At 43.1% G+C, this 16,320-nt stretch overlaps 1 protein-coding gene across 2 annotated transcripts in view; it reads left to right on the forward strand.

Annotated features, from left to right (window-relative positions):
* Positions 1-4,182: 4,182 nt before the first annotated feature.
* LTC4S (leukotriene C4 synthase) overlaps positions 4,183-16,320 on the forward strand; it is a 30,063-nt gene continuing 17,925 nt past the window's right edge. The window contains exons 1-3 of one of the 2 annotated variants that reach the window (XM_053377007.1): positions 4,183-6,172; positions 11,699-11,798; positions 15,533-15,603. In XM_053377007.1, coding sequence (XP_053232982.1) covers positions 6,115-6,172; positions 11,699-11,798; positions 15,533-15,603 — 229 coding nt within the window. In that variant the 5' untranslated portion in view covers positions 4,183-6,114. The remainder of the gene's footprint in view (positions 6,173-11,698; positions 11,799-15,532; positions 15,604-16,320) is intronic. The other variant, XM_053377006.1, reaches the window with a different exon arrangement.

Raw genomic sequence — 16,320 nt, forward strand, 5'->3', positions numbered from 1 at the left:
GCAGAGAGTCTTGTGGTCTGTGGAGAGGCTTTAAGGATCAGATAGGGAGCCTGGATTTTGACCCATAGGCATGAGGTTTCCCATCGCTTCTCTACTGTATCAATCATCTTTTGCATCAGTTTCTCAATTAGGGTCTTGCTAAATGATTTTCCAAACTTTGTTCAGCCATCTGTTGTATATTAAATTAGGAGGCCAGTAGAGATGCAACTTTTAGCTGTGTGTTTCTCTTATGGTTTTAAGCACTGCAGGGCAAGATGCTAAAAAGAGCCGCTTTTTCTGGTGGTGGAAGAGCGGTGCAACATACTGGCCACAAACTGACAGAGCTGGCAAGGATCTTAAGAAAGGTTGGGCTGCGATGCCTTAAGCAACCATCATGAGAATCACACCATGAAGTTGTGGAGTAGTAAGTTGTCCTTTGGCATTCAGAAGAGACTTTATAGCCCCATTTGCCATGGATCCACTTGCTAAAAAGCACACGTGCAGGTTTCTCTAGAGTTCATGGCTGTAGAGTTGGCTGCAGGGTGTTGTGCGGAGAGCCTGACTCTAGTCTGTTCTGCCATCTTAAATTATTGATCTATGAAAAATGGAATAATCCTCATAGGTGTCATGACTTTTAGAATTATTTTGGAATGTGTTTCAACAGAGGTTAAAAAAAATCTAAAGTAGATTTAAAATTCAGGAGGATACTGGGTCAGTTTTTCACACACACATTTTTGAATTCCTTTTGTATTTCCTAGGGAGAAAGCATTATAAACGCCTTGGAAAATCTTACCTTAGTTGCCACAGATTTTTGATAGTATTCTGATATCAGACCTGCACCCTAGATGGCCTAGGTGGTTCAGGGATGAGCAAGGAAGACATAAGTTCTTGTTTCACTTCCATCCCTCAGTGCACAGGGCTTGCAGAAAAATACTGTAGTCATTTGCGCACCTTGCTGAGCTGCATTATTGAATCCTGTGGGATTTCTAAGCAAATGTAATTTGAATACATCTGCAAATTCCATTTTTTATCAGCTCCTTTAGTGGGAAAAAATGAAACTGAGCAGGAGGATTTTAATAGGAAAATATATTTCAAATAAGTCTTGTGTTCTTCACTTGCCTCCAGTTAAACTACACAGTGGGTGACATCCGGTATTAGTCATACTTAGAGCAGACTTATTTAAATCAGTAGGTTTACTCTGATTTTGATATTGCCTCCTATTTCTATGAGATATCTAAAGGTTTGACATTGCTATAAGCTTCAAGAAGTGCTTTAAGAAAGTACATTAGACATTTAAAAAAAGAAAGATTTGTATTCAAGTATAATCTTCAATACAATTTTCTTTACTGCTGCAGATTTGCTATTTGAAAATCTATCCCTGCATCATCAATACCATCTGATGATTTGTTTTTACATTTCCTTCCTCCGCACATGCATGAGAGCACACAAACAAAGACCACTCTTGAAAAAGCCTTTTCAAATAAGAATTGTGATTTGCATTCCCTGGATTTTGTTTTAACGCTTGACTTGTGCTTGGCACTGATTTTGCCAATCTGTGTGCAGTATTTTCTTACTGTGATAATCTATCAAGGCATTCATAATACCTGAAAAATGCATTGTGAACAGCTTGCTTATGACATATTGATGTGTGGCCTGGGACAGCTGGTGGAAGTGAGGGGAAAATCTTGGCTGCTGGAGCTGATACAGAAAATGAGTTACTTGGAAGGATTGAGGGTGATCTGGGGTAGTGCAGAGAATAGCAAGAGTTGCACAAGTTTTATTTTAGAGGTCTAGGCATTTATGCCAGTGTGCAGCTCTTGGAGCCCAGAATCCAGGTAGGAATGTTTATTTTGGGGGAGCAGCAGCAGCAGCAGCAGCAAGGTGGACTCATTTAACCATGTATGCTGCTGTACTGATAGGTCAATGTCTTTAACTATCCAGAATATTTATGCATTGGTCAGTGGAGTCTGTGTGTGTAAGACACAGAATGGGAGAGAGAGAGAGATAGAAAGGAAATGATCCCCCCCCCCGACAGTGTGATAGGAGGCAGGGAGGAACAGCAGGAGGGCATAGCCTGGGATGGCAGGAAAAGGGTAGAGACCTTGTTGGCTGCTTGGACATATGAAAAAGTAAGTTATAGATGGCAGAGAAATGGAGATGTATGAACAGTCTTTATCTTCAGGGATCGACAGTAGTGATGCCCTCTATCCCTGCCCAACTCAGTCACACCATTAAGTTCCAGCATGTTCAATGGGAGTTATCCCAAATTTTCAAAAAGAACCACACATTATTTCCCAGGTAATTGCATCCAGTCCTTTTTGAAGTCATGGGTGGTGACATTTGCACTATGCCTCGGCCACCAAGATGACATGGTCAAGCCCAGCACTGCAGGAATCACAACAGAAGTGTGTTTATACTGAAAATATATCCATTAAACCTTTGGATCATTCATTGTCCTTTTCTGCTGACGCAGTGAAAATCTTAATGAAGCATATAAGGGCATCATTGGAGAAGTGCAGGTGCATTAAGAGTCTCCTCCCCTTCTACACTAGTGGTGTCCTCCTGAATAAGAAGACCACAGCAGCCATACTCCACTGGCATCAAGCACAGCATCTGAACCTGTGCAGTGTTCTGCAATAAAAGGAGGGCTATAAGGGCAGTAGATGAATGGTTGAAGCATTCTAATCAGTCTCCACTAAATTTGAGGTGAGGATCTAGAAGAGCCACTTGATGTGGATGTGGCGTCAGCCATGGTTGAAGTGTCCCTGATTGAGATAATGTCTGCTGCTATTCTACATCCAGTTATATCTAAAACTCAGAAAACAACAGAACAGTATCTTCTACAGCAGAAGAGTTTGGATTTGATATCCCGCTTTATCACTACCCGAAGGAGTCTCAAAGCGGCTAACATTCTCCTTTCCCTTCCTCCCCAACAAACACTCTGTGAGGTGAGTGGGGCTGAGAGACATCAGAGAAGTGTGACTAGCCCAAGGTCACCCAGCAGCTGCATGGGGAGGAGCGGAGATGTGAACCCGGTTCCCCAGATTACGGGTCTACCGCTCTTAACCACTACACCACACTGGCTCCAGCACCTTGTTCTGGAAAACAATTTCCTTCTGAAGCAGCCGCAAACCACCACTGCCACAACTATGAAGGCCACTTCCTTTTCTTCTGGCGATAATAAAGTAATGTCACATCCACCACTTCACATCAAGGTGGCACCTACAGCTGCGGCCACGCTAGATGCTGACAAATTAGGCAGCACAGCAAGCATGGCTGGCAAGTGTCCTCCTTTGTATGAGAGCCCAACTTAAATGACAATGGCAAATACCTTATCAACAGCAAGTACTGCAAAGTGATTGTGTGGCTGGGGAGAGCTGGAGGATGTTCAAAGGTTGCTACTACATTCCATGCAGTATCATCTGTCTGCACTACAGGGGACTGCTGCAAAATAAGAGAAGCAGAACGCATCAGCAGCATCTACACATTCTTTCAGGTTCCCCTCCCCAGGGCCATCTCCATGTCCATTGAGCAGGTGGGAGATGTGCAGTTGAGTTTGCATCAAGGTATTAACAATGGCTTACAAAGCCCTAAATAGCTTGGGACCCAAATACCTGCAGGAGAGTCTCTTCCATTACCAGCTAACTTGCTCCTTAAAATCAGGTGGCAGCAGTTCTTCTTGTAGTCCCCACTTAGAGGGGGGGGGGTTGTATATAGAAAGGCCTCCTTGGTGGGACTCAATCTTTGGAACTATCCTCCTACAAATGTATGCCATTATTATTGACCTAAAGATGTCAACTGAATACATTTCTATTTTTCCATAGTTTTGTAGATTGACGGTGGGACATTTAATCCTCAGCAAGAATATGTGAATTGGTGTTTTAATGAGTTGCTGCTATTTCTTTTTAGTATTGCGTTTTTTTGTTTGATGTACATTGCCCTGAATTCCTTTGGAGGAAGGATGGTTTATAAATATTTTAAATAAACAGAAGAACTGCTAGGAAGCAAACCTGACAGCCCAGTCACCCTACATGGTGGAAACAACATGCTTCACAAGGTGCAGTCCTGGGTGACGTTTGAGGAGTAGTTGAGGAAGGCCATACAGGAGAATGGGTACCTGCTTGTGTAACTACAAAACAGACATTTCGAGGCTGTGGAAGGTACCTGATCACCTGGATGGACCCACAGTTCCACGACACCTCTGGCAACTAGGTGTGGGGAGATGGTCCTCTGGAAATAAAATTGAGAGAGCATGTGACGGCCACCTGTTCTGCAAGAAAAAGGGTAAGAAGAAGCTTCCTCTTGAGTAGCAGCACTTTGTTTGCCTTTCTCCCAGGCGTACAAAGCTGTTTCTTATCATACTGATCTTGGGCTATAGGTTCCAGGAAGCTTACAGCTTTCAGATTTTTCCTCCCTCAAGCAAAGAGATGTGCCACATTTCACAGCCAATGCAATTCTACTGCCTTTACATTTGAGCCTCAGGGCAGATCAGGCTTCACTAGTTAACCCTATGTTCCTCAAATAAACAGACAGGAAAGATGCCCGTTTCTGGATAATTCACAACTCATAAAACAAGATCCATGTAAACAGTCCAGGACAGCAAAGTTCAAAGGAGCACAAGCACCTTTTTGGTGAAACTGTCAACATCAATCTGAATAAGTGCATTGAGGCTCTAGCCAATGAAGCGCTGATTGAAGTACCCCATGTGCAGTAGAAGGCCATATCTCCAATCTGGCTGGTTGGGACCACTGCTCACCGCCTTCCTCCTCCTGTCTAGCCTGGAAATCCACTCCTGCTGCTTCTGCCACCGCCCAAATAAGGATGCAGGAGGAACAGAGCAATGATAAGGAAGATGGCCCAAAGTGGCAGCGAGCAAACCTGCTGATCCACTCTTGTTTCCTCCACAAAGCAGGCAGCACCAACAGGGCTTCTGTTGATTGTAGGTCCTAAGATTGTTGATATTGATGGAGGGGCTTTTTTAAGCACTCTGGTTCCAAGCCAATTAGGACTTGATACACTGATGCTAACACCTTGAAGGGAACCCAGTAGTTCACTGGTGGGCAGAGCAGGCATGCTGGCTAGGGCAAATAGGAGTTGGAGTCCAAGAACATTTGGAGGGCCACAGGATTCTCAGTTGTGGGGCATTTATGATGGTGACTGCCTAATACTGCTCAGAGCAGTAGTTGGGGCACTGTTGCTTCTGCCTGTCATTGCCACCAGAAGGTCCTGCCCAAGCCCCATAAGACGTGAAATGGGCCCAGCAGCCAATGCTGCCTTTCAGACAAAGTGATCAGGAAGGGAAAAGAAACAGGCCCATGATGGCCTGGACCAGGAAATGTTTTCTTGACTTTTTAAGAAAAACCTTGCATACCTAAAAACCTTGCATATACAGGCACAGCCAGTATAATTGGAGAAGGAAGACCTAACCAACTTTGGGATGTGAGTCAATCCGAGATGACTGTCCAGAGGGCAAATTGGATTAAACTGTGTAAATGCACTAGTGCTCACAAGATGTCACTCATTCTCACCTGTTTGCAAGTCACTCATAGGAAGGAAGCAGTGTGACTATATCTGCTTAATCAAATGTGTATATGCTGTGTTTTTACTTTACTCCGAAAGCACACGGTTTCTAATTTTCATTGCTTTAGCTAGCAAGAAAACAAAGGTTGGTCATTGAAGTGGTCATCTGCTGTTACATTGGTTCAGTATTTCACTAGTGAGCAAGTAAATGTCCAAAAAGAAATCTTTGGCCTCAAAACTGAATGACATTTAAAAGAAAAGAAAATATCACTAATTCCTATCATACCATGGCTGAAGTGGTGCATATTGTGCTTATTGTAAAATGCTAGGTATTCAGCCATTGTGAAGTGCCCACATCTTAACAATAGACTATTGAATAGGTAAATGAAGCTCAGAGTGTTTCAATAGTATCACTGTTGACGGGATCCAGTCAAAACCATCCAGCAAGCAGTGAGTTAACTAACCAGCCCTTTGGAAGAGGAAATGGAGGATTGTGCTGTCTGATTATATTGACAGCCACTGTGGGCATATATTAAGGAGCAGAAAAGTCATAGCTTTAAAGTCTGTGTAGCTTTGTAGCTGCCTTGCTTTTGTCTCGCAGTTTCAAGATCCAGCATGCTGCATCAGATAGCCTTGCTGGCCACTGTTACTGTCCTGGGAGTCTTGGAACAAGGTAAGGAACATGCCACTACTATTAGAGACAAGTTTAATATCTCTTTTTAGGCAATATAAGCCAAATAAGATCTCTCAAGTTAAATAGGAAATATGTACCATTGATGTAGCTGTTGGGCGAAAAAGATGAACTTTAAAGTCTAAAAAGATAATTGACTTGCAACTTTTGCCTTATATTTTAGAGCAGCAGGGAATGGAAACTGGATTGTAAAGCCATACTTGCAATGTTGATAATGGTGTAAACAACTTTTTAAAACATTTGTTCATTAGAATGCCAACAATTGCCTGAAGAAACAAAATGGTAAGAAGGGTCAAGATTAACTGAACTAAATCAAAGGGATAATTTGCTAGGGAATTTAGGCTTCTCTCATGGGAAACCTTGAGTAGTAACAAGATGATTTAAATCTCTGTCTCCAGGAGTTAGAGCAAAATACTGCATAAAGTGAGGTACATGGAATGTAAAGTGTCCCTATTGCATCCTAGCAATTTCATATGCAACGGCAGATTAATACATAAAAAGGCACTCAAATCAACTTTATTCTTTTTGCATAATGAGCCGGGGAAAGAATAATGATCAAGGCCGTTCAAATCTGGCAACAATATAAAGAGACTTTAATGCGGACTTGATAGATAGCAGCCTGTTCCAAAAAAACAAAACAAAAAAAAAACCCCAACCCTTTAGTTGTGGTATAAACTGACAGTGAGATTTGTTTTTAATTCCTGAATTTACAGCTTGACCAATTAAAAATGTCAGCTAGAGTGGTGTGTTTATTGTGTGCTGATGTATAATATCTGAAAGTCTGTTCTGGTGATATGCTGGGAACTGTCTTACCCTTTTTTTTAAAAACACCTGTTCATACAAGTGGGGTCTTCATATGAAGGGATAACATGCAGAGCAAACTTGCATGAGTTTATGATTCCCCTTACAACAAAAGTATAACTGTAGGTTGTAGGGTTCCCGCCCCCCCAAAGAGGAGACTGTAATCTCACTGGAGCTGATGAGCCCCACATCATGCAGTTCATGTGAGTAAACTGCCTGTTTTTTGTTATTTTTTGTTTCAGTTGTCCTAGCATATTTTTAGGAACCAGGTCTGAGTATTAAAAATAGAGTTGTAGAAAATAATCGATTTGATGGAAATCTGATGGCAAATCAACAGTGTGTGTCATTTAAGACTGATCCTAATTGTAGCAAGTAGGACTTGTAACCAGGGCTGGCCCAAGATATTTTGGCACCTGAGGCAAACCACAAAGTGGTGCCCCACCTCCCAGCTAGGAAAGAAGGGGTGACTGAGTATGTACATCAGCAATAAGCAACATAGGGATCAGCTGCCCCTGTGGATCCTGCCACTTGAGGTGGTTGCCTCACCTTGCCTCATGGGTGGGCCAGCCCCGACTAACAGAATTTTGCCGTGTGGAGGCCCTGCCATTCCTTGTTCCAGTCCATCAGGCATGTCTCCCCTGTGCTACTCCATTCCCCTGCTCCCCTGGTTTTCCATTCCCCCCCCCAAAAAAAACAGTCGAGTCAGTACCTCACTGGGCTGCTCCTGGTTTTTCCCCCTCAATTTTTTCCCCTTTTGTGATATTTCTGCAAACTTTGGGGTTCCTCCGCATTTGCTGATGCCTCCAATTTATGCATGGCTATGGCTGTTTTGGCATCTTAAGGAACTGTACACATGTCTAAAAGATAAAGGTAAAGGGACCCCTGACCGTTAGGTCTAGTCGCGAACGACTCTGGGGTTGTGGCGCTCATCTCGCTTTATTGGCCGAGGGAGCTGACATTTGTCCGCAGACAGTTTTTCCAGGTCATGTGGCTAGCATGGCTAAGCTGCTTCTGGTGAATCAGAACAGCGCACGGAAACGCCGTTTACCTTCCCGCCAGAGCAGTACCTATTTATCTACTTGCACTTTGTGCTTTTGAACTGCTAGGTGAGCAGGAGCTGGGACTGAACAATGGGAGCGCACCCCGTCACGGGGATTTGAGCCACCGACCTTCTGCCAAGCCCTAGGCTCTGTGGTTTAGACCACAGCGCTCCCTCCCCACAAAAACAAAAATAATTAAGTGCTTGTGCAGGAAGCCAGAGCGATCTTATCTTTACCTTGGAAAGGCAGTGCCCAGGCTAATATGAGTCATATTTTCTATCTTTTGGCTTTCCCGTTAAAGCCTGACATCCTTAGTCAATTAATAAATCTCTCCCTTTCTTTTCTGGAATAAGTCAGTGGGGGTGGAGGCAGAGAAACATGAAAGTCAGCTGAGGGATGCAGGTCTTATAGAGTGCTTTCTGCAGCAGCTGAAGTATTCCTTAAAGGCACTCACAGTTAATAAATGTTGGTTTATTCAGTTCCTGAAACAGCTAGGCTACTTTCCTGGTAAGGTAATGGTCCTCTAAGCATGGGCCATTAAGGTGACAAAGGAAGTCATAGTTAGAAAGACAAAGGCCAGAGTTGAGAGTTGAATTATGTGAGCTAGAAGCTAGATGCTGGCAGGTGGTGCATCTGGGAGACATAGCCATGCCTGATTTCTGTTGGAATCCAAGGCTGTGGCTTTGAGGGAAGCAAGATCCTCTTGGGGTGATAATGCTGTGAACCCCTCCATCGTAGGCTCAGGTTGTATATATGTGTAAATAAGCCTTCTATCATAAAGACACCACAGTCTCCAGAGTCCTTCATTTCAAAGGAAACACAAAGGTAAGCACCTTTAACGCCTGGAATTTCACACCGCTTAGAGATCAGGGCGGCATGCCGCGATATGAATGAGACATGCAAGGTATGTGGAAAAATAAGAGAGCTGAGAGATCGAGGAGTCAAATTGGGAAAGGGGAGCTGAAAGACACAGTGGAGAAAAAGGAGTGAGAGTAGGCACGAAGTGAAGAAGTAATTTGTAAAGGATGTCTAGAGCATGCAGTAAGATAAAAAGACTGGAGCAGGCGCATGAATAAAAGTCACACTAAAAGCCTGAGGAGATGATGATGGAAGAGATGAAAGTGGACAGAGAAATGAGCTAAGCATTACCAAGAGATGTTTTGGAGAGGAAGACTGAATCTGAATATAAGAGGCAGAGTGCTGGAGTCAAAAAAGGACATAAAATTAATATAATCTAGGAGAAATGGATTCAGTGCCCACCCCGCTGTCAAGATGTTGTGCTGCAAGGGCACAGTTCCTAAGCACTTAAAAGAAAGCAGTCAGCACTGAGATGGAGGTCATGGAGAAGGGAGCAAAATCATTGGGGGATTTTGTTTAACAGAGGGGCTTGGTGGTTGTGAGATATAATCATGTGTATTAACTTTTGTATTTGTGATTCTCTGTGTTTTCGTAAGCTGCTTAGAGGTTCTGGTGCAGGCCATACACATACCCAATTAAATATTCAAATAAAAAAAGAAGACCTTCCAATTCAGAGTAGGGTGTGTGTCCGTCCGTCCGTGTCCCCTTTCCCTGGCCAGGGTTGAGCTATCGCATCTCTTTTTTCCAAAAGCGAAGTACCAGGGTGTATAGCAATTGCTGTTAAAGTTTTCACTATTAGATACATTCAGCCCTTTAGCCCCCTAGTTCTCCAGTCATTATATCTTGACTGCCCTCCATGGTTGTCACTTGACAGTGCAATGCGGACTGAGCATTCCCAGAGACCATACAATTCTTTGTCTATGTTGGTAGAGAAATGGAAAATGCAGGGAGTGGGTGGGCAGGAGATGGAATGGGTATCTTGGGAGAGCATGGCTAGTTGTCACTTCACAGTGCAGGACTCAGGTCTTGATTTTATTGGCCTTCTTGTGTTAAGATAAGCCACAATGCTAGGCTAAGGGCAGCTGGGAGCAAATCTCTGCAGTTGTGTTTCTAAGTAGCGATGGCCTCATTGGATTGATTCTCTGCTTAATTCAGTGGTCTTGAGGGGCTGCTGAATTATAATTTCACTCCTTACTAGAAACCAGGCATCCTCAACCTCGGCCCTCCAGATGCTTTTGCCCTACAACATCATGATCCGTAGCTAGCAGGACTAGTGGTCAGGGATGATGGGAATTGTAGTCTCAAAACATCTGGAGGGCTGAGGTTGAGGAAGCCTGCTAGAGACTGTCATTCAATAACTGATCTGATGACGGTGCCAGTTCCATTAATGAAGATATAAAGGGAGAGGGAGATGTTATACAGTCAACCATTTTTCTTAATAATCAAGTTTATATCACAGGTTTTCACCTCTTGATTAGGGTAGATGGAGTGGAATCAAAATGTTAATTTAAATGTTGTCATTTTTCTAGCTTTCACTGCTGGGAAAGAAAATGTACAAGCTGTTTCAATTAAATGTTTAAAAATGTGAAAATGGTTTGGGTATTAGGGACCAAAACAACAGAATTTTGTGGCCCCTTGAAGTCTAACAGATTAATTGTGGCACAAGCTCAGGATGGAGAAGCTGTGGCCCAAGATGTTCTTTCTTGGACTCCAGTTCCCATCATCTTCACTTGGCATGGCCAGTGGTCTGGAATGATGGGCGTTGTAGTTCAGCAGCATCTGGAGGGCCGCAAGTTCCCAATCCCTGGGATAACCCTTTTCTAGCCTAGAATCCACTTTGTCAGGTACATGAAGCATAATCTTCAGTTGGCAGGCTATCTTTTTGCATTTCACTGCCACTGAACTCCAACCTTTACCTGTTTTCCCCTTTTACAACTGCATGCATCTGAAGAAGTGGACCTCCCTGTTCAATAGAAATTTTACTTGTTTCTTTTCCTAGTTTTTTGTGGCACTGGTTAGCCTGTTTTTGAGCCTTGAGTCTGTTTTTGTTTTATAGTTCTGATTTTGTGGTTTTACTTTTGATAATGAGGTTGTTGTTATTTTACTGCTATCTTAATTGTGTCTTGTAATTATACTTTATTTTTTAATGCAACCCCGCTTTGCCATCACTTGTGATAAAAAGTGGTATACAAGTACATTAAAGAAAGGAGTCGTTTTTAGGTGCCACAAGGTGTCTGTCCCTCTTGTTTGTTTGCTGCCACAGGCTATAATGGTTCCTCCTCTGAGTTATGGGTCTTCATGCAGGATCTATACCCATTTCTGTTTTAGCGCCTTTACACTTATTCCCTTGATATCAAGTGTTTCAAAGCAACCCAAAGCAAAACTGTGAACCCAAAATGAAGTATGCACACCAATCAACAATATAAATCTGCTCAGATTGCACAGTTTAAGCCTCTTGCTGAGAATTGTGGGTTTTTGGCTGCACAATTTTAGAATTTTTCAGGCATCTTTATTGCTGTTGAGAGGAAAGCAAGACCAGGATAATGAGACTAAAGGTTAGTTTGCAAATGGATGATTCTGTAATGAATGAGACTTTCATTTATTACTCTTGCAAGTGAAATGTGAATGGTGCTTGCTAGTGCAGATGAGCAAACTATGGGCATACTGCTCATCCTCCATTGTGCAACTAGCTGCTATTGGTTGTTATTTAGTGTAATAAACATAATTTAAAAAACAATAGAGAACCCATTGTGCTTCATTGGGTGAAATAACTGGCTTCTCTTTCCTCCTTGTTTTACTTCCCATCCAGCCTATTTTGCCATGCAGGTGATCTACGTTCGGCGGAAGTGCAAAGTCTCTCCTCCTGTGACTTCAGGTCCACCAGAATTTGAAAGGATCTTCAGAGCTCAGTAAGTTAACCTGCTTCCCCCTTCCCTTCCTTTCCTTTCCATGCCACCCCTCTCTATAATTTAATTTTATCCCAGCTTCCCACCCCTGGAGATATGAATCTAGATTACTCCAAGTAGGCATATCTCCCAACGGCATACTTCCAGTCACGTGGTGACATTGGTTACCATACAGTCATCTACTTAGTTCCTAAACCATACTTAGAACCAACTTCTATTGGCAACAGCAGCTGTAATTCTGCGTACACATTTTATGTGATCAGGGTGTTAACCAACCACATATTTCCTCCGCCCCCATTTCAGTCTCTCCAACGGGCTGCATAGACTGGCAATGCATCATCTCCAAAGGTTGCGTTTGAAAAATTCTTAGAAGAGAGTTGCATCAACAGGAGATGCTGTGGTCTTGTTTGGGGGTTTCCCACAGGCATGTGGTTGGCCAATGTGAGAACAGGCAAAGACATTTTGATGAAACCTTTGACCAGTTTAAGAGACACTGACACAGATGAGGTGCAACCACATACACTTTGCTCTTCAGACTCTTCATATACTACTTCTTGCCGTAGTTGTGTAACAACTGTGTATTATACTCACTGGCTTCATGTCTGTGTGATGTGACTGAGTTTGAACACCAGACCTTCCATACATTGCAACATTTGTGGAACAAATAGTCTTGAGTTTTTGGCAGTTCAGTGAATGTTTAGCATTGAAGTGATTTCGTGGCCCTTGCGATTTTGTCCCTTGGGTAGCATTTTGGCCAGCGTGCAGCTGAATTCTGATGGCAGGGAAGAGCAAGCTGTGACTGAGAGGCTCTGCTTAGCAAAGAATTCCCACTCACCTCTGCACAGCTCACTTGACCACCTACTCTGGTTTCTAACTGACACTTTCAAAGGAGATGCTAAAATTGCTTTTAGAATTCCGGAAAGACATCGTGACAGTCTGCATTCAATGTATGAAAAAAGGGGGTTCCAATTAACACATTCATTTTAAAAGTAGTAAAGCTTGCCATAGACTTAACAGTGATGGTCATATACCCTTGGGTCCACATGGGAAGTCACAAAATATATGTGGGGGGGGACAGGTAAGTTCTATCAGAGAAGATGCTGATGTTTTTACACTGAAATGATAACTGCTTAAGAGCAATCTGTACTTCACACTGACAGCCCCGTATCTTCAAAGTTCAAGGTAGGAGGGAACAATTTGCTTTGAACAAAGGAGAGGGAGAAATGGAGGGCTTCACCTTTCCCTTATTGGATGTTTCCCTTTCCCTCTAAACCCTCCCCCCAGGTTCCAGACCCATTTTTGTGAAGTAAACATGTACCTGGAACACAGTTGTGGGCAAAACCTGCTACCCTCAATTTTCAGAGGAAAAGCAAAGTAGCTTTCACCTCTCCAATGCAAATTTTCTCTCCAGTGGGAGTTTTATGAGAGCAAAGAGGACCGTGGGCCTTTATTGTACACAGCTGCAGTATAATATGTAATTTGCCTATCAGCTGAATGTAGCCGCCTGCAGACTTTGCCATTCTAAAAATAAGCATCAGTCCACCCACATCTGTTCATAAACAGACACACATGTGTGTCATTTAAAATTAAATGGGCTCTACTGTGTCCAGCTGTATCCTATTCAGTCTTTTAATGATTGATGTGTGTACTGGTAATCACCAGATTGGACTACTGTAACATAACTTTACATCGGCCTGTCTTTCTGAAGACTGAATTGAAACTTCAGTCAGTTCAAAGTGTGCTAGTATGTCTCTCTGATGGATACAGTGCAGAGGAAGCAGATACTACCTGGGTCAAGATAAGTTCATTGGCACAATATCTTTTTTCTGGGCAATTTCAAACCTGAAATGACCTAAACTCTAGAATACATTGGGGAAACAAGTGCCCATTCCCACATGCCAACCTTATCCGAGATCTGGCTGACTGAAATAAGGGACAGGGCCTGCAGGGCCTTGTGAGTGGTGGCACCTATACTCTGAGATTTCTGCTCTGTAATGTACCTTAAGAGCACTGTTTAGAGATGGTGGCTAATCAGATTTTGTTTTATTGTCCTGCTGTTTTGAATGGTTTCTAATGGATTTTAATAGCTATTTCATTTTATTATATGTTCTATTTTATATATTTTTTGTTGGGACTGTCTCATATTTCTGCAGTGACTTGTCCCATGGGCTCCGTTGAGCCACAGTGTGAGATTTAAAATGATTAAATAAACCTCGTGTTGTTCTCCCATCGCAGTCCCCTTATTCTTTATTCAGCTCTCCAATGGCAAATATGTCCACCTCTGTTAATGCTGCAGTTCCGTGATACCACTGCTTATATCTCTTCCCTCTTGGCTTCCTGTCTGCTCTTACATCCAGCGTGACCTCTTCATCCCTTCTCTTGAAAACCTTCAAGCAGACCTTGCCCCCGCCTCTTTTCTTTCAGCCCATCACGCTAACCTTTCAGAGTTCCTTGAGAGTGGCAAGTATACAGGCAGAAGTGATCCAGTCAACACAGCATACATAAGACTTTCAAAAAGACTCCCCCATTCAGCTTAGCAGTCACAGAACAATAAGCAAGTTCCTCTTTTGGATCAGTAACTGGTTACAGAACAGAGAGCAGAGAGAGTATGCATCAGTACAAACTTCTGGGAATGGAGGAAGTAGAGCCCCGTCCCCCCCCCCCCAGGCATTGGGACCTATGCTTTTTCTTGGCTGCTCTGAAGTTCTCCGTTCACAACCTCCACTCTTCTTACCTCTGAAGCTCTTCTCCTCTCAAATGACTCTACCCTTTCCCCTTGCTGCCCTGTGTGTGCTTCAAACTGCCTCTTAGAACACTTGTAGGGTGCCAGCTGTTCCTTCAAATTTCACCTCTCCTTTTCCATGAACGCTTTGGCACAACCTCCTTTGACCAAACTGCATCTAAGCCTAAGTATGTGCATCACTGTATAGAGTTGCCTATGTGTCCCTTGTTATCTGTCTCCTTTGCTACCCCCACCCAGTTCCTCCCTTGTCTCCCGTTTGTTGAATTTTTGAATGCGAGCCCACTGATATTTTTTTCCCTTAATCGTAACACAAGGTGCTATGATGGCAGTATATAAGCATAGTGAATTACACAGCACAAAATTTCCCCTGTATTTTCAGTATCTCTCAGCAATAGAAGCAACTTCTTTGTTCCTTTTTAACGAAAATCTTAAGATTCTCTGCATTCAACAGGAGTTCCTTGCTGCCGTTCCTCACCCACCAAGTACCAGAGTAGTATGGCCACAATCAGATAGTACCTGGATTCTTCTCCCTTGTCATGTTCATGGCAGTGATTGAGCATGTCAGAGCCTTGCATTTGCCTCATGAAATGTCAAGGAAGCATTAAGATAAGCCTTTTAGATATTCCAAATGAACTGGTACCAACTTTCACCTTCTAGCTAGAGGTCAGGAGAGAAAGGTTCTATCCCAGCCTTCTCTCTGACACTCTCATCTCAGGGAAGAGTTTTCTTTGCAGGGACATTCAGTCATGTAAAATGTCTTAAAGTGGTACAGCCCAGACACGGGTCCATTCTCTGCAGTGTGAACTAGACCATAGTGTTGCGGGTTGGAGATAAGGATAGTGTGCCTAGTGTGGGGTGCTTCATGATAAATCCAGTCATTAAATAAGCTGGTTAGGTGGGATATTATCCAGGGTCTAAGCCTCTGTGATCGTTGTGTGTCATCTCCCCACCCCCAAACTACAGATGAATTAATTTTCTTCTTTGTTTTGTTTAGAGCAAATTGCACCGAATACTTCCCAATATTTCTTTCACTCTTGTGGGTGGCTGGAGTCTTTTCCCATCAAGGTAAAAAAGCAAACCTTAATTCATAAAACTCTTAATGTGAAAAGCATAAAACGTTTTTGTCAGCTAAGCTGCTGCCGCTGCGCTACTTACGCAGCTGCAAAATGATGTTTGTTGCTACATAAAGGGTGGCACTCAGCTGCCGTGTCATGTCAGTGCAAGAGTTCTGCTTGTGCAATGGGACTTCCCCCCACCCCTCTTCCCTGTCTGGTGTGGGAGTAGGAGAGAGGGAGAACTTTTTCTGGGCAAGTAGAAAACATTGTGCTGGTGGAACTGTTGTATTTCACCCTATGCTAACATTATTGCATATTTTGAGCAAAGGGTTCAAGTCTTCTGGTCTTTTAAATGAGGTGGCTTCATGCTTCAGGTTTGAAGTGGGCAACTTATTTTGCTTCTGAAGATCACATGTGATGGGTGGCCACTCAGGGGCCTCGTTCCACTGGGCTGATGTTGGCCGTTGCCTGCACATAGATGTTTTATGTCTCTTATGTGCACACACATGCGCTCTCTCACTCACTCACATGCACACTCTGTTGCTTGCACACATTCATGGTAAACATGATTGCTGCAAGTGTCTTTCACTGCAAAGTGTGACTAATATAACCTGTAAGTCATGGTCCAATCAGAGATACAGGCACACAGGGGGTTTAAGATGTCAGTATCCTGTCTGTACTTGACTTGCTTGCTGCAGGAAGCAGTGGTGAAACTACAGCAGTTGTT

The sequence above is a fragment of the Podarcis raffonei genome, chromosome 2 (genome assembly GCF_027172205.1).
Source record: "Podarcis raffonei isolate rPodRaf1 chromosome 2, rPodRaf1.pri, whole genome shotgun sequence".
Lineage (NCBI taxonomy): Eukaryota > Metazoa > Chordata > Lepidosauria > Squamata > Lacertidae > Podarcis > Podarcis raffonei.